Below are 26,242 nucleotides of genomic sequence, written 5' to 3' on the forward strand. Positions count from 1 at the left end.
CTAGGAATGGACTTGCTGAATATATGGTTACTGCATGTTTAAATTTTTCTTAAGGAACTGCCAAATTGGTTTCCATAGCAACAGTATCATTTTTACATTCCTATCAGCAATATTTGAGGATTCAAATTTCTCCACATTCTTATTTTCCATTTTTTGATGATACCATCCCAGTAGTATCCTTGTAATTTGTGTTAAGCATATTTTAAATTTTTTTTCATGGTACATAATAATGCATCATAGTGGGATTTACACACGTGCATAACAATTTGGTCAAGTTCACTCCCCAGTTCCTCCTCTCCTTCCTCTTCAGATCCCCTTCCTCTACCCAACTTGTCTCCCTTCTACTTTCATGAGATCCCTTTTTATCCTTTTTTCTCTCTACAAATGAAAGAAAACATGGCTAGGGGGCTGAATTATAATGTTAGACCTTCCTTCCTCTTCCTCAGGAAACCCAATTATTATTATGCTTTTTTAAATTGATAAAATGATTCCAAAGCTTGAATATGAAGTTTTTAGAGAAAAAAAAAAACCCTGTTATTAGAAACATACAGTCTACTGTTTCTTATTCAAACCTCTGGTATTAGTCATGGGGGGGGGGGGAAGGGAGTTAGAGGGCAGGATGCTATGTCAGGAGCATGGTATCTGGAATCAGAATGACCCGGGTTAGGAACAACTTTCATTTCCTTAACAGCTGTGCAACTTGAGGGCTGCTGATAGTGCTATTGTTTTGTATCTCCTTCAGAGTGGTTGATAAGGATTTCACAAGATGATAAACATAAAACATCCACTAAGTCGGTACTCAATAGTTAGTAAAGGAGATTTATATGTATAAAGAAAAACCTTTTCCCTTCAGAGTCTCATGACACACCTTAAGTGATTCTGCGTAATCAGAGGGACCAAGGTCTCAGGTTGGACAGTCCTAAGTAAGAATGCTGTTTCTGCCTATGTTGAGTATAGTCTTGGCTCTGGTTCCAAAGGAAACAAAATTCTGTGTTCCTCCTCTGGGACTACTTAATACTCCACACTAGGTTAAGAATATCAGCCAGTGGGGGTCAGTCACTGGGTAGACACCTGATACAGTATGATATTTCCTTGAGTTCTGTGGTCCCAAATCCTAGAATTCAGTCATTATCCAGCCAGGTGATTAACTTACATAATTTTTCTCCTTTTGAATTCTCATCTTCAAATGACTCCTTTTGCCAGAGTAAGCTTATTTCAAAAACTTTTTAAAGTAGCACAACTTTATTTTTTGTTAAAGGCTAAATTTCTTAGGTATCTGCAATGCAAATAGCCTCAAGATCTCCAGTATAAGGTTCTTATATTTCATAATAGGAAGAAACAGATTAATACTCAAAATACCTTTATTGCAGGGGAGAGAATTACTAATTTATAACAGTCCCTAAAGCACAGTTCTTATAGAATACTGAAGTTCAACGGCATGCCCATCACACCATCAGAAAACAGAATAAGCTTCAAAAGGAAAAAAGCAGGAATGCCAAGATCTTCTCCCACCACAATTATTTTTAATCTATGAAACAGAGTTTCCTTACAAATTACATAGTCTTTAGAGTAGTGACATTTATCATTGATGTGATCTATGTGTTTAATACGACTGTAGTCAGAAGGGAAGTTGGGCCTGTTATTTTTCCAGAAATTGAAAAAAGTACCATCATTAAGACAAAGAAGAGAAAGATTTATACCCGTCTTTTTGGGACATGTAAGGTGAGAGTGAGGTCTCACAGTTGGAAAATTTGTGGATATTGCTGGAGGAATTGGAGATGCTTTCTAGTAAGCGGGTAATCCCTCTTCCTCGAACACTGCTGTTTTGGCCTGAAATTTTCACCCCAGATGGGTAATCACCTAGGATATTGAAAATATAATAAAAGGAAATGTAGTGATTTTTCTCTAAAGACTACTTTAATTGCTGACTCTCATTCTACTGTAGGCCTCTAAGCCTTATTTACATAGATAATGAAAAGAAAAATTCTATGTAAAGGCAAAGGCAGAAAAATGTTCCCTTTTGTTTTTAGAGCAGAAAATCCTAATTGAAGTTCTTCAAGCACCACTTGAAATTTCATGTTACTAGTTTTTAAAGTTTCTCATCTCCCAAAAGATATATCACCACATCAAAATTATACAACCATAGTGGCTACAATCTTTTTTTCTAATACCCTGAACAAAAGTCTGAGGAATAAGTTATACTCCATGAAAGTGATAAAAAAATGCACATATCAAATTGTATAAGGTGCTAATGCCAAGCAAAACACCTAATTCAACAAGCTTCCTATATCCTAAAGCTTATCTGGGAGCATCTGATGCTTAGTAAGCTAGGATCTTAGTAAGCTTTAAGGCCCTAAAACCTCTGTAATGTACTTTCTTATAAAATTTAAGATGCTTACCAGTGGCTGTGTTTGACCTTTGTTCCTGATTAGAAGAGTTGAAATGAGAGAATCCTGGACTCTCAACCCTTAGCTTCTGTAAAGTAACAGGAAAATACCAGGGGTGGGGGGAAATGTTTATTTCTTATCAAATATTGGATGGTCTACTTCAAATTACTCTTTACAAATGCAAACTAAGACTTCAAATAGTTTTCCTGTGTCTATCAGCTTTTGCTGCAAAGGGAAGGAGAGATATAGGGTACTCTGGAGGGACATCAGAAATTACAGGGTCCTTTTTTTTTGGTACTGGTGATTGAACTTAGGGGTACTTAACCACTGAGCCACATCCCCAGCCTTTTTTTTTTTTTTTTTTTTTTGTATTTTAATTTAGAGACAGGGTCTCCTTGAGTTTCTAAGTGCTCCACTAAGTTGCTAAGGCTGGCTTTGTAGTCAAGATCCTCCTGTCTCAGCCTCCAGAGTCACTGGATTGCAGGCATGAGCCACTGTGCCCAGTATTTTTTTTTTTTTTTTTTTTTTTTAAAAAGATGAGGTTGTTGGCCAATAAGATTCAGAACAGAGTGAAACCCTCACGATACAAGAAATAAGAATAAGTTACTGTGTTATGTATGTCCTTGATTAGTAAGAGAATGAGATCTAATATATAAACAGATTGGTTTTAGATAGAAAACAGACAATCCACTCATTAATACAGGAATGAAAGCAGAGGACGTGGTGGGTGCAGTGGTAGGAATAGGTGGAAAATTTCTCCCGATTGCTTCTATTTTCTTAGAGTTAAAGAGGAGTCATCAGGGTCAGCTAGAGCAGAGGTGATGGAAGATACAAGAATGTCAAGGAGAGTGAGAGAGCAACCAAACTAGAGGCATGGGTAATAGCCAGGCAACATCAATGGCCCTCTTGAGGTTGGTGGTAATGAAAATGAAGAAAGACCAGTCAGCATACTGGTTTATTTCCAGTCTCATGTAGCTCCACAGGGCAGGAAGAGTTAATCAGGGTTGTTTCTGTCAACCAAGTATGATTAAGAAAAGAGGCCTAATGGAGCTGACAATGTATGCAAGGAACAAGTGACAGACCAGGGAACCTAAGGTGGGACAGAAGGAGGTAATGAGGCTGCATCTTCATATGTGTGAAAGGTGCCCTGGGGTTGTGCAATGCATGGTCCAAAGGAGTGTAAAACAGTGGAGGCATAAGTAATTGTATAAGTAACTACATATGTCAAATAATCATTGGCACTAGAGTACCAGAGGAAGATAGTCATAGAGGATCATGTCTGAAATTGAGATTATGAAGAAAATACCTTTGGGGTCTAGGGTCTGATCCCAGGAATGGAAACTTCCATGGTGGAAGACACTGGAGGAAGGGAAGTTCAGAAATTCAGAGGTCAGGTAGCTGAAAAGATTACCTATGGGGAAACTCAAAGAAGTTTGACAGGAAAACTGTTTTCCCAAACCAGTGTTGCTCTAAGAATGAGGACCAACTTAAGTGTATATTAAATCCAAAAAGGGTTGTCAGGTACTCTTGCCTAGACAGCATGAGAGTCAAAGGCCTATAGGTTTTAGGGAGAAGGAATGAAGAAGTCTGGAAGCTGAAATCAAGGTCAACTACTTCAAATGCAAGCCCATGATGAAGGAAGGGGAGGATGATGTCATCATTTGAGAAGACTAACAGAAGCAGCATCCGGAGAGGAAAGTCAGTTTATTTACAAACAAAAGGGTAAACAGACTTTCCTCAAAGAACTGTCAAAAGATCTAGGTTTTTCTGGTAGCCTAGGGTCCTTACCTGGTAACGCCCTGCATCCAACACAACCATTTTGGGTGTCACACTATTGCTGGCCTCATAATCTTGTAGTGGTACATGAGCTCCTGTAAGCTGGATTCCAAAGAGAGTGGCCAGGGAATTGCTGATGCAGTACCTTTAAAATGAAGACAAAAAGCCCACTATATTACTCTCATCCAATTCACTATGAAAGCATTCATATTTTAAAATTCTCAAAAAGCAAGCATCTGAGAGACACTGCTTTTAATTGCACAGGGGAAAAAGAAAATTTAGAGATTTAGAAATAAGTTGGAAATAGGCAGTAAAATTCATATCATAAAAGATTATTACTGGGTAAGCAATCTTCTGATTGCCAGGTTCTATTTTAGGTATGTTATAAAGGAATGGGAATGAGGTTAAAGATGACCAGGATTCTCTAATGTTTAAGGCAATGAGAGGGCAGAAGCAGATATAAAACTAAAACCATGAACAGTTAATCCTCAGAACTCACGACTGCCTGCTAAGTGAAGAGACTAGCAGAACCCCCAGAGATCCGGGACTCACTATAAGGTGCTTTCACTACAAGAAGAGAGGAAAGGTCTATGCTTTTGGAGCACCTCCACAAGGAAGTGCTGTCCTTAAGCACTCAGGACTCCGAGGAGGAAAGGTTTCAGTGCAGGCTTCTGAAGATTTACTAAAATGCGTCGGTGAATAGTGACATGGGCGGTAGGCCAGAAGTAACATGAACAACCACCTTTTCTTTTTAACAAAAATATAGTAAGGTGGGTGAACAGACCCACCCACCTGCCCAAGAGTAAGCAAAATGGACACCAAGGAACTCAGCACAAAAAGCAGCATTATGAAGAAACTCCTTCCCCAACTTACGCCATCCTCTTGCAAACAGCTAAAGCACAGAAGAGAATGTCATTTTCTTCATGCCACTTGCACCTGTACAAAAAAATGGACCTTAATATCCTCACTGAAGCAGCACTGCTGAAGGGTCTTCACATGCCAGACTTCTAGCTTGCCTAGCTGAAATAATTTAAGAAAAACTCACACTATTACTCAAAGATTAAGGTTTCTAAATTTAATACACAATAGATTTTTTTTAAAAAACCCAGATTTTATGTTATCTCATTTGATGCAGAGTCATGATACTACACAAATTACACATAACCCTAAACAGAAATAAAATGGGTGTTCCAGAGGCACAGCAGTGACTAAAGATAACACGTATTCATTTAACATTTATTGAGAGCATGCTATTTGCCAGTCATTATTCTAGGCACTAGGGATACAGTGTTGAAAGAAACAGATAACACAAAATTTATTTTTTAGTGGGGAGAATAACCAAAATATGCAAGCATAATACATAGTAAATTAGATATTAAGTTATAATGATACAGCCTAAGGAGGAAAAAGTAAGAAGGGATGATATAAACATTAGGAAGGGGCTCACTGAGGTGGCGATGTTTGAGTGGAGACCTCAGGAGGTAATGCTGGAGAGGAAATGAATAAATAAGTTGTGTGGTTCAACACAATGTTACTTGATGAGTACCACTACAAAACCTGTGGGTCTTTTCATTGAGTACACAGTCTTTTGAGATTCAGAACAGCATTATTTGCATAATGCAAAACTGGAGTAAACTTAGCAAGAATATTCATCTCAAATTGCAAACATGCTCTGCAGTAAATATAAAGTGTCAGTGATATGCATTCACACTGATGAGTTATTTAACAGAATGAAAGTCTTATCTAAAATAAGGTTAAAACTCCCCCACTATTTCCAAAGAAACGTGATCCAGGAAATGTTCTTCATAAACCTCCAAATCCTAAACTTAAATAAAAAACTAAACCTAAGTTGTATGCAACCATACAGAATTACGTAACTTTTAATTTCTAACTGGTTTTGATCCTTGTCTAGAACTTGAGGCCCAAGAGTATCTACCTCATAAACACATTTTTAGGCAATGAGAGGGCAGAACTGAAATGAAGGATTAGAACTGGAGATCAGAACTGAAATGAAATTGAAAAACTAACAACATATTCAAGGATTAAAACCAACCAACCAAACCTACAAAATACTGACCCCAGGGGAAAACATCTTCAATCTGATATTGTACTGCTACTAAAAATAGCATTGTTGGGGCTGGAGTTATGGCTCAGTGGTAGACCGCTCACCTAGTATGGGCGAGGCCCTGGGTTCAATCCTCAGCACCACATAAAAAATAAATTAATTAATTAAAAAGATATCCAACTACAACTGAAAAAATAAGTATTTAAAAACATAGCATTGTTGTGATCTGTGATTTCCTACTTCCAAATCATACCCATTCCCTAAAAATGAGTGTTCTTCTAATAAAGTTCACTCTATAAATCTGTTGAAAATCAGATTGGCTATGTACTTTGTTAAGCTATTAATACTTGCTGTGCAGCCTCCAATCTAGCTCCTATTGTAACCTGTCTCAGATGTTTCCTTTATGAATGTCCACTCCAAAATTCTAACATCAGGCCCAGTGTCTCACATTTTCTGAGTAGGCTCACAGCTTTCTCCTAAATCCCCCATACTGTTTCCCTCCACCAGAGCCGTTGACAGTCCTGGTGTTCTCTTGCCCTCCTGTTTCAGGGTTATGATTCCTTCCGCTTTTCAAGGCCAATCCTGCCTTCAGAACCATCCAGCTATAGCTACGTAATGCTCTAGTCAAACGGACACACTGGTTTTTCTTCAACCATCTCTGTGCTTCACTCTGAAGTCACTGTTCAGGTAATTTCTGAACCTTATGGAAAAATCTTCCTTTTAACTGAAATCTCTGCTCATAAAAATTTTACCCATCTTTCCAGAGGAACCAAATCAAACATTAATTCCATATAACATTTCAGAGTTTTTAAACTCATATAAAGTGATTTCTCTCTCATTTCTATCATCATCTTTTGAACCTCTCTCATCACCTGAAAATGGGGCATCCGAATGGTGTCTTCACATGCCTACTGCTCCCACGAGGCAAAAGGCAGAGGGCAGGGATGCTCATGTCACTTCTCCACACTTCCCTCAGAATTTAGTTTAATGCATTATGTACAAAGAACTACTCAAATTTTTGTTAAATATAAAAACTGGACTAAAGTCATTAAACTGGACTAAAGAAAACAACGTCAAAACATAAACTACTTCTCTGAATACTACTATTGCTGGGGCTTCTAGTTTAAGGTTGTGAATTAAATACATGTACAAAATTATTTCCTATTGTTTCTGAGACCCTCTGAAAATGACAATGAATACAAATGGTAAGCTGGGTGCATTGGCACATGCCTGTACTTCCAGCTACTTGGGAGGTTGAGGCAGGAGGATCACAAGTTCAAGGGCAGCTTAGACAACTCATGGAGACCATGTCTAAAAATAAAAAGAACTGGGAATGTTTATAAGTGGTAGAGCATCCCCGGGTTTAATCCCCAATACCTACCAATCTAAATAAGGTAAAAGATAAATAAGACAAATAGATACATAAACAATACATAAATATAAAAAAGGGCAGGGAATGTAGCTCAGTGGTAGAGCACTCCTAGGTTCAATTACCAGTCCAAAAAAAGGTAACATGTATTCATTTAACAAAAAAGGGGAAAAAATCTCCATGGAAGAGATGAAGAGATTTAACAAATTCATGAAAAATGAAGAACAGTAACTGATATCCTTCAGTGCTAACAGAGAAAGCAACAGGAGAAGATCTATCTATTAGAGGCACTGGACTCTCAAGAGGACATGTCCCTCTCCACAGAACAGAGGTAAGAACTGAGGCTGAACTTCTGTACGAAGAACAGAGGACCTCTCCAACTCCAGGCAAAGGGGTGAACAAACTAAACTTGGAGAACCAGGCAGCAAAAGTGGTTGCTGAAACCCTAAAGCAAAGTCTCTATATTCTGGCAACTAGGATTCTACCTCTAATTTATTATCAAGCTTGCTTGTCTAATTTCCTAACAGCCAAGCCTAGTCAGTTGATATCCCTACTGAACACAATGGATACTTACTTGGCTTTGAAGCCTCATTTCTAATAATGAACATAACCAGGAACAATCACACTTGAAGGAAAGCCTGCAACATGAAAACATCCAGAACAGACTGCAATTTACAACTCCCCCCCCCCCAAATGAATTAATCCAGGGAACGAAAACAAATAGAGGGCTCAAAGAGTAACTCAAGGAAATCTGCAGTTACTGCATTCAGGATCCCCTCAATTAACACTGATGATGGCTATGAGAACTTTCCTAACATCACAACAACTGTACACTGAGAGATACTACAGTCTCAAAAACTCAGCTTCTGCCCACTTTAACATGTCAAAACTGGTTAGAGCTGTGCTGAATCATCTTCTCTTTCTGCCTTCTGTCTAGGTGATCTCATCTGCATGCTGCAGGGTCCATCTGATCCTCACCAGTGTCTCCGAATGTATTAAATGTGCTCCTCTCTATGTCATCTGCCATTTTCTTTCCATTCTCTCTCCCTGTGCCCAGGCCACCAGGAAGGCCTACTTTTAAACAATGTGAAATCAACCTATTCCCCTCCATCTCTGATGTCACCTATCTATAAGCCAAGTCACTGCTTGCCTGGTTATCTAACCATCACAGGCTCCATATTTCATTTGTGTCCTTCCAATACAATCATGAAATACTCTGACATCTTTTAGAAACCTAACCTACCACCCTTCACTATTTGATAAAATTCCTTCCTAACAAGGCCTTGAGCCCCTCCTCATTTCATCTTTCTCTTGCTTCAGTTCTCAGCTTTTTTTGACCATTTTATAAAGCAGTCCAAACACCTGTTAAAAGTATCCTGTTGATTTTTTTAGCACTTACCATAAGCTAAAATTACCATTTCAAAACCACTAACCCATGTCCTTTTCCCATTTAACTGGTAGCTTCACAAAGGCAGGGATCACATTAATTTCCTTTTTTGGGTGACAGGGATTGAACTTGGGGGTACTCAACCACTGAGTCACATCTCTAGCCCTATTTTGAATTTTTTGTTGAGGCTGGCTTTGAACTCATGATCCTCCTGTCTCAGACTCTCGAGCTGCGGGATTACAAGTGTGCATATTACTTTTTGCACCGTAAGCACAGTGAGTAGCATAACTGTCTGGCACCAAGGATATGCTCAATAAATATCAGTTAAGTAAAGGATACACCTGTTTTCATCAGTAGGTTAGACAGTGAATTAACCCAACAGGAATTCTTACAGGAAGCATAAAGATAATAACATAAAGATAATAATAAATACTTGCTTTGTCTAGCTGCATTCATTTCACCAATATAAACTTGCCCCTTAGTCCTAGAGTTAAGAGACATTTTTCAAAATTTTACTACCAACTACAGTCTTCTTAACATATGTCTCAGAGCAGCGTTTGAAATGAGTCCTCTTCATTTATATTAGCAGGTTTGAATCAGTTACTAGAGTTCACTGCAACCCAAACTCCCTTGTAAAATATCATACATTAGAATCTTACTATGTTATGGAGCTCCGTGACAGGCCCCTCCTATGCAAAGCATTTCCTTACTAATGTGCCTAAAGTATCATAGGAAACAGTTTCCCCTTACTATTCCTGTGAGCCTTTCATCAATCCACTAATACCAAAGTTCAGCAAACTTTTTATGTACAGGCACCAAAAAACATAGCAGCTAGCCCAAACTGCAAAAGATATAATGACACAGAAACACAGTAATTACATGAGACTGTAAAAATGCCACTCTCAGTACAAGATAGAGCAATTGGATAAGTCAAAGTAAAGCAACAAGAAAATCCAAACAACATAACTGCTATAGTTTGGATCTGGAACATTCCCACAAAGGTCTCTGTACTAATGAAGTCCTGATGTCCAGTGGGGTACTCGAGAGGTAGAGTCTAGAGGGAGGTCACCAAGTTCCTGGGGGTGTGGCCTCCAAGGACTGTGAGCCAAGTTTCTTCCCCTCTCACTTCCCCACTACTTACTCCCACCACGATTCACTTTCAACACAGGTTCAAAAGCCCTCATGGATTGGAGTCCCCCAAACTGTGAGCCAAAATAAAGCTTTACTCTTTATAAGTTGATCATTTCAGGTATTTCACAGTAACAGAAAGCTGACTAACACAATAATCAATGCAGACCTTATGAACATACAGCAATGCTGTGACCTCAAAAATAAACATATTCTCACATGCCCATACAACAAGCCACATAAATTGATTATATACTAAGCAAAAACAAAATAAAACAAACTCCCCAAACCTAAGGCCAAGTGACTCCATAAAATTACTAATGTTACAGAAAACACTCTTTGATCATAATGCAAAAGCAACATAATTTACTAACAGAAACAAAACTCAGGAAGGCTTACCTGGACATTTAAAAGCTTTGTCATGAAAATTAAAGAACTTATTAAAAATGACCCATGAAAATACTGCATTTCAGAATCAATAGGATCCACTGAAAACAATGATGAAATACAATAAAAACCAAACAAGAGGAGTGAATTAAAGTTTGACCCCCAAAGTAGAAAAAGAACTACAGAGTACAGAGAACAAAAGCTGAAAATGAGAAAAAACAAAAAAACAGATCTAGACCACACACACTGGCTTAAGTAAAAACAAGATGGCACAGATATACAAGAAATAAGATAACCAATGAAACAAGAGAAATTTAAAATTTTTTAAAGAATACCTTCTTTGCAAACCTGTAAACAAATACACCTAGAATTCCACATAAAATGCATAATTTCCTACAAAAATACAATTCATCAAAATTTATTCCATTAGAATTAGAAAGCCTAAACAAACTCACTTTCATAGCAAAAACAGTTATCAAGAAACTGCTCCCCCGTCCCCCCCCCAAAAAATTTGCCAATTCCAGATATACACAATCTGTGTGGGAAAAATTTCAAATGTATCTGAAAGACACAAAAGTAGATTTGACCAATGGCAAGATATCCCTGTCCTTGGATACAACTCAGCACTATAAAGAGTCCAGTTTTAAGTTATGGAGATGGCCTGAAGGGACACATCTGCATATATCTTGTTTGAAAAATGATCATACTTCACAATTTCAAACAATAACTAAATCAACAAAAACACAGAATATAAACAAGCAAATGAACTTATTTTAAACACATAAAACTTATTTTAAACACTTATTTTAACTACACTGAAGTAGAAAACAAAATAACTCAAATAACTTTTGAACATTACTTTGACTCCATGCCATCTGACAATTATAAACAAATCATAATTGCCATTTCTTTTGTTTTATAACAGTGCCCCATTTAACTCTGAACCTACTTTCAATGCATTCTAGGATCGAACAAGGAAGTAAAAATATGAGATCCAGGTTTCTCACTTTCAAGAGAAAGGAAGTACAAAAATAAGAAAATGCAACACAACTCTATTGTACTGCATTGGAACTTAGGTTCAGTACAAACTCATAGCAAGATACAGAGAAAAAAGAGAAGAGATACATGTACATGGAGGGTGTGTGTGAACACACACACACATTTCCTGACTGTCTGCACTAAGACCTAGAATCAATGACATTCTAGTAAGGAATCAACAGCACGCCTAGCACCCAGATCCTAACCCTCAATGCCATCATTAGTGAATAAGGAACCACAGATGGCTGGAATCATAGCTAATTCAGGGTGGAGCAGATTACAAAGTGAGCTGGAAAATAAGGTGCCAGAAATCAAAAACACCTGAAGAATGAAGAGTCAATGTCAGGACACAGAAACCACTGCTTGAAGCTGGGCGCAATGGCACATGCCTGTAATCCCCGTGGCTTGGGAAGCTGAGGCAGGAGGACTCCAAGTTCAAAGCAAGCCTCAGCAATTTAGTGAGACTCCATCTCCAAAAGGAAAAAGGTGAGGAGGGGTTGGGGATGTGGCTCATTCTAAGTGCCATAAACAAAAACAAAAATAAAAAACAAAACCACTGCTTTAAAGGACTTCCCACTGGCCATATATAGAACAATCTGAGCATAAAAATAAATTACTGTAATAACAGATTAGATTCCACTGAATAAAACAGGAATCCATGAGTCCATGCTAATGTCAATATATTAAAAAAAAAAAAAGTGAAAAAGAAAAGCTCTTTCTTACAGAATTTCAACTAAAAAATGCAAAAGAAATAATCAAATTAGAAAAACCACTATTTCACATAGTAGTAAATGATTTAGACTAAATCATCAATGGATATGAAAATTCAAGCAGCAAAATAGTGATCTAATCTCACAGCATTTCCTGGCAAAATATTTATTAATAAGGTACAAAATAGTAACTTTTCAAGAAAGAATTCTGACTGACACTATTTTAAAGAAATAACAAAGTTATCATGATCATCAGGAATGAGACAAACTGGCATCATACTGCCACATAATGGCACACTGAGAAGACACACCACCATTTTTGTAGTATTCCTGCCTGAAATGCATAACCTTAAACTAACAATGAAGAAAAACAGACCAACTCAAACTGGGAGACATTCTATAAAACAACTGGATTGTACTCTCAAAAAATGTCAAGATCATGAAAGTTAAAGAAAAACTAAGGAATTGTTTTTGAAAGCTTTGAAAGAGACAAAGTACTATTTGTGTTCTTGGATTGTACTCTGGCTTGATTTTTGGTTTTTTGCTCCAGACACTATGGAAACCTAACTCTCTAAACCACTGAGACCATGAATATGGTCTTCAGATTAGGCAGTGTCATTGGCGATATCCTGATTGTGTAACTGTACTATGGTAATGTAAGAGAAATGTTCTTATTCTTAGGAAACACATGGAAGTATTTAGGTGAAATAATCATGATGACAGCAACTTACTCTCAAGTGGTTTACGAAAAGTGTGCAGAGACAAAACTGTAATGAGAATGTACTAAAATGTTAACTAGGAAATCGAAGAATGGTGTGTGTAACTATTCTTGCAACTTCTCAGTGAATCTGAGATTATTTCAAAATAAAAAAATGCTTCAGACAATGTATTCATTTTACATGTTCCTTTATCAGTAAGCACAAAAATGTTTCATGCAGTAAAAAAGAAATCTAATAAATTTAAAAACACTCTTTTCATTGTACAGAAACTCTAAGTGATAAGAGAGAACAGTCAGTTTATTTGGCAGTTCCATTTGTTTTTAGTGGTACACAAAGTAACAATTTATCTTATAATCAATGGAGTCTTATGTTCAAAAAAATACAATACAAAGTCTAATAGAAAAAACTGCTCAAAAAGGCAAAAACAACTAGCCCTACCATATGTTCTCAGAAAAAAAATACCAATTCTAAGAAAATATAATTCAGTAAAAAAGCCAAAGTAACTTTCTTATCAAAATCACTATTAATACCTTGTGTTGCTAGAATAATCCCACATGGCCACATCTAGGAGGCTTCGAACCCAGGTCTTTGAGGGCTCCTTGAGAAATTTTTGCTGGTAGATCCCTACTACAAGATCCTCTACAGTGAGAAGTTCTAGATCTTGCCTGAATTCTTCCATATGTAAAGAAAAAAACACAATTAGTGAAGGTGTGTATCAAAATGGAAACAGGTACTATAACACACTTCTGCAGTGACCCATAGTTTTACTTACCTAATGCTCGTGCCATTCGTTTCAAACACCAATTGACTCTGGCTCTATCATCAGACTGGACAAGGGGAAAAAAATTATTTGTATTGTATGCCTACCTTAAGTTGCTTTTAATTAATTAATGCTGTCCTCTCAAATGGGTGGAGGGAGATATAGGGAATAAAGACTGAAAAATTTGATAACTAAATGAGAACTATTAAAAAAAAGTGACATACATTAGAAAAAAACTATTGTTACTACTCACCAGTTACATTTACATAGCAATGCTAACAAAGTGAGACTTAGGATACGCAAACGCATAAAACTATTAAGAAGGAAAATATTATATAATCTGCTCATGATTAATAAGTACAAAAGTTAAAACCCAATTTCTCTGACTCCTAGCCTAGAAGAATTCAGATAAAATAAATAACATAGTTTTCTCTCAGTATTACAAAAAATGGGGGGATGCTATGTTAGACTTTCTGTAAAAGACAATTTTGTGTGGAATAATAGATGTTCAGAATACAGCATCCATTCTTCAGGTTAAAAAGACACTGCAGATATTTCAAAAGGAAGAGCTCAGAAAATATGTTATCTATCCAAGTGAAAATATATTCAGCTTTATAGTCTTCAAAATCTCTCCCAAATCAGTGAAATTTAAAAGAAAAGAAATTATATATTAATCACTCTGAAACTACTCAGAATTAATTTCACAAACAGAGTTAATACACAGACAAGAATTCTTTTTCTAGGTGCTTTCTGTGGATGTTCCGGTATCTAAATGGATACCTTAAGAACTATTAACTGGAAATTACCTTGCAGTAGATAGGTGGCCAGTTCCCTGGGTTTGGATGAATAAATCTATACAAGTTTTGTAATACAGTTGCTTGATCATGCCCCAATTCAAAGTTTGAAATAGGAATCTTGTGACTAGAATCACCTGAAGGAAATAAAAAGGAGGTAGAAGTTCAAACTTTGAACAATATAAATATTAGGGTGTAGTCTAGAAGTAGGAGTAAGAGAAGAGAATAGTGGGTAGTTCATATTTAAGCACTTGTACCATGTGCTGGTATGCTTAGGTACTTAACATTTTAATTCATAGTCTTAGTCACTTTAGGAGATTGATGATATACAAAAGTAAAGGCCACTGAGAATCCCAGAAATGGGTAGAGAAAGATAACAGTTGGTAAATGTGGGGTCAGGACCCAAAACACAGGCTTAAGTGAGTAAGCCTGCAGTGTTTTCACTATTCCCATGTTGCCTCTTGGGAATATTTTATTAGTAGGGCTGGGGAACACTGTAGTAATGACTACTTTTTAAGAGGTTGTATGATGAAGACTTTCATTTCCAGAATAGACCAAATAATTTGAATTATCCAGGAAAAAAAATAAAATCCCTTGGGAATATTAAGAGCATATGACAAGAGTAAAGAATTACTAAGTCAAGGTACACAAGAATACAGAAATCCAGAGAAGCAAGGCTAATTTTGGAAAAGTTTTCCCTTGGGATATTTTACCAGTTCCAAAAGAGAAAGCAAGTGGCTGAGCAGTGTGCTTTTGCAGTTTTGGGGTTTCAAACTTTTAGAAGCACAGTTTCTAGAAGCCCAGCTAAGATAACAATATTACAGGTCCCAAATTACTCTGGAGGAAGATTACAATATTACAGGTCCCAAATTACTTACTTTTTCAAATACTTTATAATCAAGTACAAAAAGACAAGAATGAGAATCAAAATAAAGTTGATAAAGATCCACAGGTACTCCAGATAAATAATTATGCTTATGTTTGACAAGTTCAAATTATGAATTTCAATGTAAAATTAAGAACTATAAGAAGAGAATGCAGGGGGCTGGGATTATGGCTCAGTGGAAGAGTGCTTGCCTTGCACATATGAGGCACTGAGTTTAATCCTCAGCACCACATAAAGTAAATAAATAAGCAAAATAAAGGTATTGTGTCCATGTTCAACTAAAACAATTTAAAAAAAAAGAGAATGCAGGATGAATTCAGCCTAAGAAGATAAACAAGACTGATCATCCCCTAGCAAAACCAAAAGAAAGAAGATCCAAATTAATAAAATTAGAGATAAAAAAGGAGAAATCACAGAGACATCACAGAAATCTTGAGGAACATTAGAAACTATTTATTCTCCAATAAACTGGGTAGCCTAGAAGAATTGGATATATATAGATATATACAACCTGCCAAAACTGAATCAAGAAGACAGAAAACTCAAAAGACCAATAACTAGCAATGAGAGAGAAGTAGTAGTAAAAGACTTCCAAAAAGAAAGGTCCAAGACCAGATGGATTCTTAGCTGAATTCTACAAAATTTTTAAAGAAAAATGAATGCCAATGAACCTCAAATAATTCTATGAGGTAGAAAGGGATGGAACACTTAAATTCATTCCATCAAGCTAGTATCACACTCATACTAAAACCAGATAAGAACACATCAAGGAAAGAAAACTACATATAAATATCACTGATAACTTAGATGCAAAAATCCTTAATAAAATATTAGCAAATAATTTTCAACGACAAAGTAAGAAGACTGTACATCATAACCAAGCTGGTTTTATCCCAGAGATGCAACTATGACTTAACATAAACAAATCAATAAATTAAATTCATCATGTAAAAAGAAATACTTAGTCATCTTGATAGGTGCATAGAAAGCCTTCAGTACCCATTCACAATTAAAACAAACAAACAAACAAACAAAAAAAAAAACACTGAAGAAACTAGGGATAAAAAGAACCTACCTCAACACCATAAAAGCTATCTACAAAAAAAAAAAAGCCAACATTATAGCAAATGGGGGAAAACTGAAAACATTTATTGAAAATCAGGGACCAAAGATGTCCATTCTCACCACTCCTATTTAATACAGGAGTATAAATTCTAGTCAGAACAATTAAATGACAGAAGAAAATAAAAGGGATACAAATAGGAAAGGAAGAAGCCAAATTATTACTGTTTGCAGATGCTCTAATTCTATATTTAGAAGATCCAGAAAGCTCAACCAAAAAGACTGCTAGAGTTAATAAACAAATTCACCAAAGAGCAGATTACAAAATCAAAACACAAAAATGAGTAGCTTTCCTACATAACAATATTGAATCTGCTGAAAGAAATCAGAAATAAAGTCCCATTCATAATAGCCTTTAAAAAAAAAAAAACCCTAGGAATAAATCTATTCAAGAACATGAAAGACCTCTACGACAAAAACTATAGAACACTGAAGAAAGAAACTGAAGACAACCCAAGATAGAAGACTTCTCCTGTTCACAGATAGGCATAATTAATACTGTCAAAAAGGCCATACTACCAAAAGCAATATACAGAGTCAGTGCAATCCCCTCAAAAGATACCATGAAGTTCTTGACAGAACTCAACAGTCCTAAAATTCATTCTGAAGAATAAAAGACCCAGCTGGGCACAGTGGCAAACACCCTTACTCCCAATGGCTTGGGAGGCTGAGACAGGAGGGCATCGCAAGTTTAAGAACAGCGCAGTAACTTAGTGAGACGCTCTCAAAATAAAAAATGAAAAGGGCTGGGGATGTAATGTAGCTCAGTGGTACAGACTCTCTGGGTTCAATCGTCCATTCAAAAAAAAAAAAAAAAGGCATCAAAAGACCCAGAATAGCCAAAGCAATTCTAAGCCAAAAAAGCAATGCAGAAGGCATCCTAATTCTTGACTTCAAATTATACTACAGAGCTACAGTAACAAGAGAAGAGTTAACCAGGCTGGGTGCCGTGGCACATGCCTGTAATCCCAGCAGCTGAGGAGGCTGAGATAGGAGAATCACAAGTTCAAAGCCAGCCTCAGCAAAAACAAGGCACTAAGCAACTCAGTGAGAACCTGTCTCTAAATAAAACACAAAATAGGGCTAGGGATGCAGCTCAGTGGTCAAGTGCCCCTTAGTTCAATCCCCAGTACCCCCTCAAAAAAAAAAAAAAAAAAAGATTTAATGGGACAGCACCAAATTAAAAAGCTTCTGCACAGCAAAGGAAACATTAAGAATATGAAGAGAATCTACAGAATGGGAGAAAAATCTTTGCTAGCTATTCTTCTGGCAGGATTAATATCCAGAATAAAGAACTCAAAAAACTTAGAAATAACCCAATTAATAAATGGGCAAATAACTAAACAAACACTTCTCAAAAGAAGAAATACAAATTGCCAACATGAAAAAATGTTCATTGTCATTAGCAATTAGGGAAGTGCAAATCAAAACTACCCTGAGATTTCACCTTACTCCCGTCAGAGTACATAGCCATCAAGAATACAAATAATGCTAAGTGCTAGAGACGATGTGGAGTAAAAGGAACACTTTTTCACAGTTGGTATAAATTAGTACAACTACAATGCAAGTCAGTATGGAGGGTCCTCATCTAGCAATGGAACCACCGTTATGATCCAGCTGTACCAGTGGTTCCATTTCTAGATGAGGAATATTTATCCTAAAGAGTTAAAGTCTTCATACTATAGAGGATACATGCATACCCATGTTTATGGCAGCAAAATTCTTAACAGCCATACTATGGAACCAGCATAGGTGTCCATCAGTGGAGGAGTAAATAAAGAAAATGTGGTGTATATACACAACGAAGTTTTATTCAGTCATCAAGAAAAATCAATTTATGTCACTGACAGAAAATGGATGAAACTGAAATAAGTCAAACTCAGAAGGGTGGTATGTTTCTTTCATATGCAGAAGCAAGAGGGGAGAAAGGGATGGGAGGTTCTCATGAAAATCAAGGGGACATCAGTAGAGTAAAGGGAGCAGCAAGAGGGAGGAGGGGCAAGAGAGGAGAACTACTGGGGAATGACATTGGATAAATTATATTGTTATACTGTGTGCATGTATGAATATTAACAAATCCCACCATTATGTATAACTATAATGCACCAATAAAAATGCAGCAAAAATTAGTAAGTCGGGCTGGGGATGTGGCTCAAGAGGTAGCGTGCTTGCCTGGCATGCATGCGGCCCGGGTTCAATCCTCAGCACCACATACAAAACAAAGATGTTGTGTCCACCGAGAACAAAAATAAATAAATATTAAAATATTAAAAAAAAATTAGTAAGTCACCATATGAACAAAGGACACAAATCACTGGAGATGCAGAGAGCATTCATTAAAACACTGAGCTGACATAACCCTAGGCAAAATGGGAAGAGAAGGAAATTTCTCTTGATAAAAGTAAAACAAACAAAAAAAGGAGATAGGCTGAGAGAGGAAAAAAAAAAGGAAACTACAGCAAATGGCATCCTCAGTCCTTACTGGTGAAACATCATCAATTAGAGGTCCTAGCCAACATACTAAAACAAAACAGATTAGAAAAAAAGTGACTTCACAGATAAGGAATTCACAAAAACTCAAAAGTTTAGTGTTAGGCAGCAAAAAAAATATAAACAATTAGAAAATGTAATTTCAGATGATATCACTTATAATGTAGTAAAAAGGTAAGACAAAATATAAATTTAACAGAGGTATTAAGACTACTATAATTATAAAATTGAAAGACATTACAGGCCTCAAAATTAAGAATGTGCTGCATATTCATATAAATATTATAATGATAGCATTTTTCTCCACAATGAGCTAAAGATTTAAAGGTGATTCCAATTTAAATCCAACAGGCTTTTTTGTGAAAATGAATACCTAATTATAAAACTGAACATGGAAGAATAAAGAGTCAAAAATAGCCATAATATTCCAGGACAACAAGGTGTTGGGGATTGATCTGAAGTATTGCCAAACTATTATGTTTAAGAGTATGACAGTGGCACCAAAAACAACAGAATAAAAAGAATAGAAGACATGTGTGTCAACAGAAGCCTTATAGGATACAGGTGGTACTGCTTATTGATGAACCAACTGATTACTCAATGAACCAACTGATTACTCAATGATTCTGAAACTACTGATGAACCACATGGAGGAAAATGAAACTGAATCTCTACCTCAAACCTACACAAGTCAATTACAGATGGAAAGGACTTGGATACAAAAAACAAAACTCTATAATTTTTGGATTAAGATGAAAACTGACTATATAACCTTCAGGTACAGGAGAATTATTAAACAGGACCTAAAACTCACAACTGATAAGATTAATACATTTGGCAAACTGAAAACAAAAACTTTTCTTCCTTAACAGACCAAAAAGAATGAAACACACAAAACATGAACTGAAAATAGGTATCTACACGAAAATAGGTATCTATACAATCATAAAATCAGTAAGCAGGTAAAATACACAATAAACCTTAAAGAAAAATACTACAATAGAAAAATGGGTAAAAGACAACTTGCAATCAAATGCAGGTACAGAAACATGCACACAATCTGTTTCACCTCTAAACTATATCCCCAACCATTTTTATAAATATTATTTTTGAGACAAGGTTTTATTAACTTGCCATCCTTCTGCCTCAGTCTTCTGAGGAGCTGGGATTATGGGTATCACCACCATGCGTGGCTGTCCATTAATACTCTTTACCCTTTAAATGAATGTTATATTTTTGTGTGTGTGTTATGAAGCTTCATTTGAAAAGCTGATGGAGTTTTAAGGTTGAAAGCTAACATCAGTATTCAAATTCAAAGCTTTGTTTCTTTCAAAGTAAAGCTTGTAAAAAGACAAGTTTTAATATTAACCAGTAAAATGAACAAAAGCAGAGATGGTCTGGTTGAAGTGAAGAAGAGCCAAGACCCTATGCTCACACAGAGCCTGCAGTACCTCTCCAGAGGAAAACAGTAGTGGGCAGGGAACTGGACTCCACATCAAAATCACTCCAATCCTGAAATTCTTTGATTCTAATGCCCAGGAAGCATTCACTTATTGTTACTTACTACTCCATGAAAGATCAGAGAGCAGAGACAAAAGGGCTAGATGCATGATATTTAGCTACTATGTAAATGGATCTCTTTCTCTTTCTCTCTCTCTCTCTCTCTCTCTCTCTCTCTCTCACACACACACACACACACACACACACACACACTCACACATATATTTGCTCCAGTGTACTCTGTAGATAACATGGTCTCCTCCCAGTCAGTTCAATTACCTTAGCACAGGCATTTTTAGTTATTATGTCGACATAGCTGTCACTCTGTCATTTATAATATTTAATTGGCACATTTCCCAGGGTTATTAAATTGGTGAGCTCCAAACATTTTGAGATTACCTCAATGAGAAACACTGTGCTCAGTTTCAACTGGATTAAATAATTAAGAAAATATTCCTGGGCTGGGGTTGTGGCTCAGTGGTAGAGTGCTCACCTTGCATATGGAAGGCACTGGGTTCGATCCTCAGCACCACATAAAAATAAAGGTATCATGTCCATCTACAACTAAAAACGTATTTTAAAAAAAGAAAATACTCCTAGTCTTTAAAAGACATTTTTTTTCTTAAAAGAAAAAAAATACACTTGGTTAATTTGAAAATGTTGTAAAAGTAGCCTTAAAATAGATTTTTAAAAAGGATTTATCAGCATCAAGACAGCACAGGAACAGTAAACCAGTGACACTCACAGTTGATTATCTGGTACACAGTAGGGATTCCAATGTACGAACAAACCAGAAACAAAGCATAAGTAAAAATGTGAAAATTAGTTTACTGGCTAAGTTTCTATTTTTGTTTTTTTTTAATTACCATTTTCTTTGTTCAATAACCTCAAACTATTTTTCATCAAAAACTACATTAAGAGAACTACTAAAAAATAACCTTAAACAATATATTCCACAACTTATAATACTGTTTCAAAGATAATCAAAAAAAATGAATTGGTACATATTTTTCACAAGACTAGGAAAAAAATCATTACAGAGAAGTAAAAATGGGTCAAAATATTGGCATTTATAGGAAAGACACCATATTACAAGAATCACAATATACCTGCTTTTTATGGCAGACTTGAAAATGTACTTCTAATTATAAACACTTCTACAGATTACTTATCTACGTTTGTTAACTAAAAAGAGAGAAATAAAAACAGGAATCTTTCAATGGTCCTTAACCAAACAATGACACTTTTTAATTAATGTAAATTAAAAAATAAACCTATTATGACTATTAATCTAATTCAACTGGAAACTGCTTAAAACATAGTTTCTAGAAAGGAGTTTAGTTTGAAAGGGTAGGTATACATATAGTCATACCCTTTGGTTGCAAAATATTTAAAAACTTGCTTTTCTCATCTAAAAACTCAAACTACTTTCTTTTTTCAACTCTATTATTTTGAACCATAAACTTAGAAAATATTTTTTTTGAATGGACTTCCCTTATAAATGGTCCTAAGCTTGATAATGAGACCTTCTCAAAAGACTTTTCCAAGTACCTGGCCACTAATAGCAGCAAACCTTGAAACAGAGGATATAGAGCATATGATAAATAAAACCACCCTCTGAAAAGACATCACACTACAGTTTATAAAAGTTTTAAGTTTCCAAAGATTGCAGACACCATCTACCGTTTCCATGAAGTCCATCTTCCCAGCTAAAGGTACAATCTAACCAGACAGCACATATCAACTACTACATTCTCCCACTCCTTGATACTTACTTGCAGCCTGACAATGAAATCGAAATCCTCGTGGAATTTCTCCTGTAATACAAAATATTTTGAGAAGCAGAAATTTGGAAGTTCCCTACTTGTACTATAGTAATATTCCAAGTTACAGCATGCGTAGGAATTTTTATTATGTGAAAATACAAAAAACTAAACCTTCAGTGTTTGTTTTTTAACCAAAGGCAAAGACTACCCAAGAACTTGGCATATTGTCTAAACTACTTTCAAAAGTTACTCCTTACAGACAAAAATACTCTAATAAAAAAGCTTTTGGCCAGCTGGGTTTGTGGCCCAATGGTAGAGCATTTGCCCAGTACGCGTGAGGCACTGGTTTCGACCCTCAGCGCCACGCAAAAATAAATAAATAAATAAATGAATAAATAAAAGTATATATAAAAAAGCTTTTACAAAAGGAGTCTTAAAAGTCCATGAATGGGGCTCTGGGTTGAGGTCCTGCAGGAAAAAGACCTCCACAGTTTGCCTTATAACACACAAGGAAAAAGAAACTGCTCAACTTGTTCTAGGCAGCAATGCTCACAAGTGTGAGCAGAATGATTAGTTTTTCAAATATATAAAAATGAAAGATCATCTTAGATATAAAATTAATTTAAACCAATGACAAAACTAAAGCCAAAGTTCTTTTCTCAACCTTCCCTTCTCACCTTCAAGGAGATGACGCTCCCTTAACTTCCATCTACCCTTTTGGAAACTGAACCAAATCCTATGTCTTCAGAACTACCTGGCTATTACTGTGGGTGGAATCATGGAAAGCAGAGATACTAATAAAATTTGAGAGTGCTAGCTATTTCCATACTCTCATCTGTTTCCTGTAAAGGCCACCCAATGACAAGCTAATGGTTTCGTAGTTTCCTCAAGGTTACAAACAGCAACTTAATAAAAAACTAGTGCTCCAAATGTAAGGCAACAGAAAAGCAAGAGGCAGGTTTCACCAATGCTGACACTTACTTAAAGCTAAAAGCTACACCAACAACCCCATGTCAACACCTAAAACCTCAATTTTTCTTATTATAAGAACTTGTTTGTATTAATGCTTTTAAGAATACAAATACAAATTTTTTTAAAAGTACGCTCTTTGATCTAGCATCTACACTCACTGGCTACTTACCAGGACTAATGAAACTGTGGAAATCAGCCATGATACCCTCCTGGAGGGAGTACTTAACACAGCCAATTTCACAGGGGAGGAAACGCTGTTCACAATGAGGTGGCAGCTCCCCGTGGCTAAAAATGTTCAAAAAGTAGAAAATGCCTCCAAGGAGAGCTACAAGAAAAAAAATCATAAGACAAAAAGAACAAATGAGTGTCTTATATCTATCCCTCCCCAAAAGCCTCTTTAGTTTGAGAGGAAGAAAGTTTTGGAACCAATGCGTGTTCCTAAATTCCTGAGTGAGCTGAAATGAGAAAAAAATTCACAAAATTTTGGCTTGTATCACCATAAGTAAGCCAAAATTTTTATAATTACATTTATCAAGAATTATAGTAACCACTCTTTGTTTAAAGTAACAAAATTATTCAATTTTATAAATTTATTATACAAAATTATATAATTTATATATTATATAAAAATAAATTTATGAATAATTCAATTTTATAAATCAGCTACACTCAGTCTTGACTCTCAGGACCCATATTCAACAAATAAAAAGCAAATACAAATCAAGCAGAATGGGTAAATTCTGTAAACTACAGAAAATTTAGTTCATTCCTTTTATGCTTTTTATCAATATATGTAAGCCAAGTATAAATGAGGAAAAAATGTATGAATGTGTGAAGTGTTTTATTTAGCAGGACTGGCCATATTTAAGACAAATATTAAATATTTATTCTGTGTTAAACAAAGACCACAACTGTCAAAAACAGCCAGAAGAAAGAGCAAGGGCCCTTTATTAGCTATTTCTCTTCTGTTAGCTCAATAATTCACCTTTACCCTTACTATTCCCCCAGAATATTATTTTTAAACTTTATTTTTAGTTGAAAAATAGTAATTGTATATCCTTTTGGGATATAATGTCATTTTGATATTATGTACATTGTAGATTAAGCTGCACTAATTAACATGCTTATATCCATCACTTCCCATATTTAGTCATGCAAACATTTAAAATCTACTCTTAGCAATTTTGAAATATACATTACACTTTTATTAACTACAGTCACCCCATGATACAATAGATCTCAAAAATTTATTCCTCCTGTCTACCTTTATAACAAGCGTATTTAGTTATATACAAATAAGTATCTACATTCAACAATATTTGGAATGATAGAAATCAAGAGACAACATTTGTTACAAAAAGCTCTCCAGTAAAATTTTAAAATTTTCTTTTATTAAAGGTTATACAAAGCTATAATAAATATCTAAACACTTATAGTCAAGTACTTTTAAATGGAGGATCAAAATACAATGTTTTTACTGACCAATACATCATTAGTGTTTTGAGTGTCTAAATTCAAACAAAATATTTTGGGAATACTTTACCTTGATCACTTTTTAGAGACAAACTTGACATATCTGGGGGTGAAACACTCTGCTTTGGTACGAGCATGCCTGGCCTCCTTAGTGGTGTGGAAACAAGTTTCTGAAGAAGAAAAGAATCATTCACACACTTAAAAACTGGATGGATCAAACATTTTAATTCATCAAAATAATTTCTCAATAACCTATAGATTATGTCAGAAACCTCTCAGGGCCAATAAATCATATATGAATGAAAAATCATATATGTCACTAACACCAACATTCAAAGGCAGCGAATGCTGCAAAAGCTATAAGTATACTGAACCAGAAGGTGAATGGTAAATAACAAACTCAACAATAGTTTGATTTAAGCTCATGTTCCTGAGCCACCTATGCCAGGCCAGTGGCCCAAAGAATACCTTTCCCCAAAGAACTCTAATATTTAAAAACCAGACTGTGCCAACTCCAAGTCCCACAGGAGGTATATATACAACACACCTTAAGTTTTGAAGGGAAACAGAAGAAATCATAGTTTAAAAAAAAAAAAATAGGGGTCACAAATATAAGTACAAATTCAACTGACTAGAGCTTCTCCTCAAACATAAATAATAAAATCTCTCAAAAACAAGCAAAACTCTCTTGATTTCATTCAGTGTTAACAGTGTAAGAATGGAAGGAACAGAGGGAAAGGGAAGACCACCTTTACAGTTACCTTGTACTTTCCTGAAACAAATAAGCAACACAACAAATCTCAGTACTCCGGCGACATCCGACTGCTCGGAAACTGCGCTGACAAGCTCATTCAAACCTGTGAGATACCCCTGGCCAAGATATCCCAGTCCCCTGCTCCAGCCTTTAAAACACAGCACCTGGCTTGGTTCTAGGGAATGTTTTAAAATAATCCTCCAAACTACCTTTAATCATCCAGAATTGAGAGCTGTCATGGCCCCGGGCTGCGGGGGAACCCGGGGTCGTCCAGCGCAGCCCCACGCACCACGCACCCGGCCGACCGAGGCCCACCGTGCGGCGCTCAGGCAGGGTCCCGGCCTTCCACCCGCCCTCGGCCTTCATGGCGCGGCCTCGGCCGGTGGCCTCACCTGCTTCTCGGAAGGCCCGGAGTCCTTTCCCTGGGCGGCTCTCCACTCCCGAGCCATTTCTGTGTACTTCTCCTTCTCTTCCTCCCTCAGGAGCTGTGGGAGGAGGACCAGAGGTGAGGACCTTGCCGGGCTGCTCCCTGCCCGTCCCAGCCTCGCCTGCCCGTCCTCTCGCAGGCCCAGGCGAGGCCCTCGGCCTCCAGCTGCCCAACTGCCCAGCCACCGCCCTCGGCCTCACCGCCCAGTCCGCTGAGCAGTAGGGTATGGCGTCCGCCACACGGGCCACAGGCAGGCCTCGCCTGCGCAGTTCGGGAATCTTCTCCTGCACGAAGAAGTAGTAGGCATTGCGGCTGGCCCTGCGGTTCGGCAT

At 36.5% G+C, this 26,242-nt stretch overlaps 1 protein-coding gene across 2 annotated transcripts; it reads right to left on the bottom strand.

The window, feature by feature from the left end:
* Positions 1–1,672: 1,672 nt before the first annotated feature.
* Positions 1,673–26,242, bottom strand: Mael (maelstrom spermatogenic transposon silencer). 2 transcript variants are annotated; one of them, XM_076831982.1, is made up of 12 exons: positions 26,111–26,242; positions 25,876–25,968; positions 24,800–24,899; positions 23,426–23,581; positions 22,294–22,335; positions 14,533–14,657; positions 13,739–13,793; positions 13,497–13,638; positions 5,037–5,099; positions 4,176–4,308; positions 2,400–2,475; positions 1,673–1,860 (listed from the first exon to the last, which is right to left on the bottom strand). In XM_076831982.1, the coding sequence occupies exons 1-12, from the start codon at positions 26,240–26,242 to the stop codon at positions 1,673–1,675; spliced, it is 1,305 nt and encodes a 434-aa protein (XP_076688097.1). The 2 variants fall into 2 exon arrangements, with proteins under 2 accessions (XP_076688097.1, XP_076688098.1); XM_076831983.1 differs by lacking the exon at positions 25,876–25,968.

This window comes from Callospermophilus lateralis, chromosome 13, assembly GCF_048772815.1.
Source record: "Callospermophilus lateralis isolate mCalLat2 chromosome 13, mCalLat2.hap1, whole genome shotgun sequence".
NCBI classification, from domain to species: Eukaryota; Metazoa; Chordata; class Mammalia; order Rodentia; family Sciuridae; genus Callospermophilus; species Callospermophilus lateralis.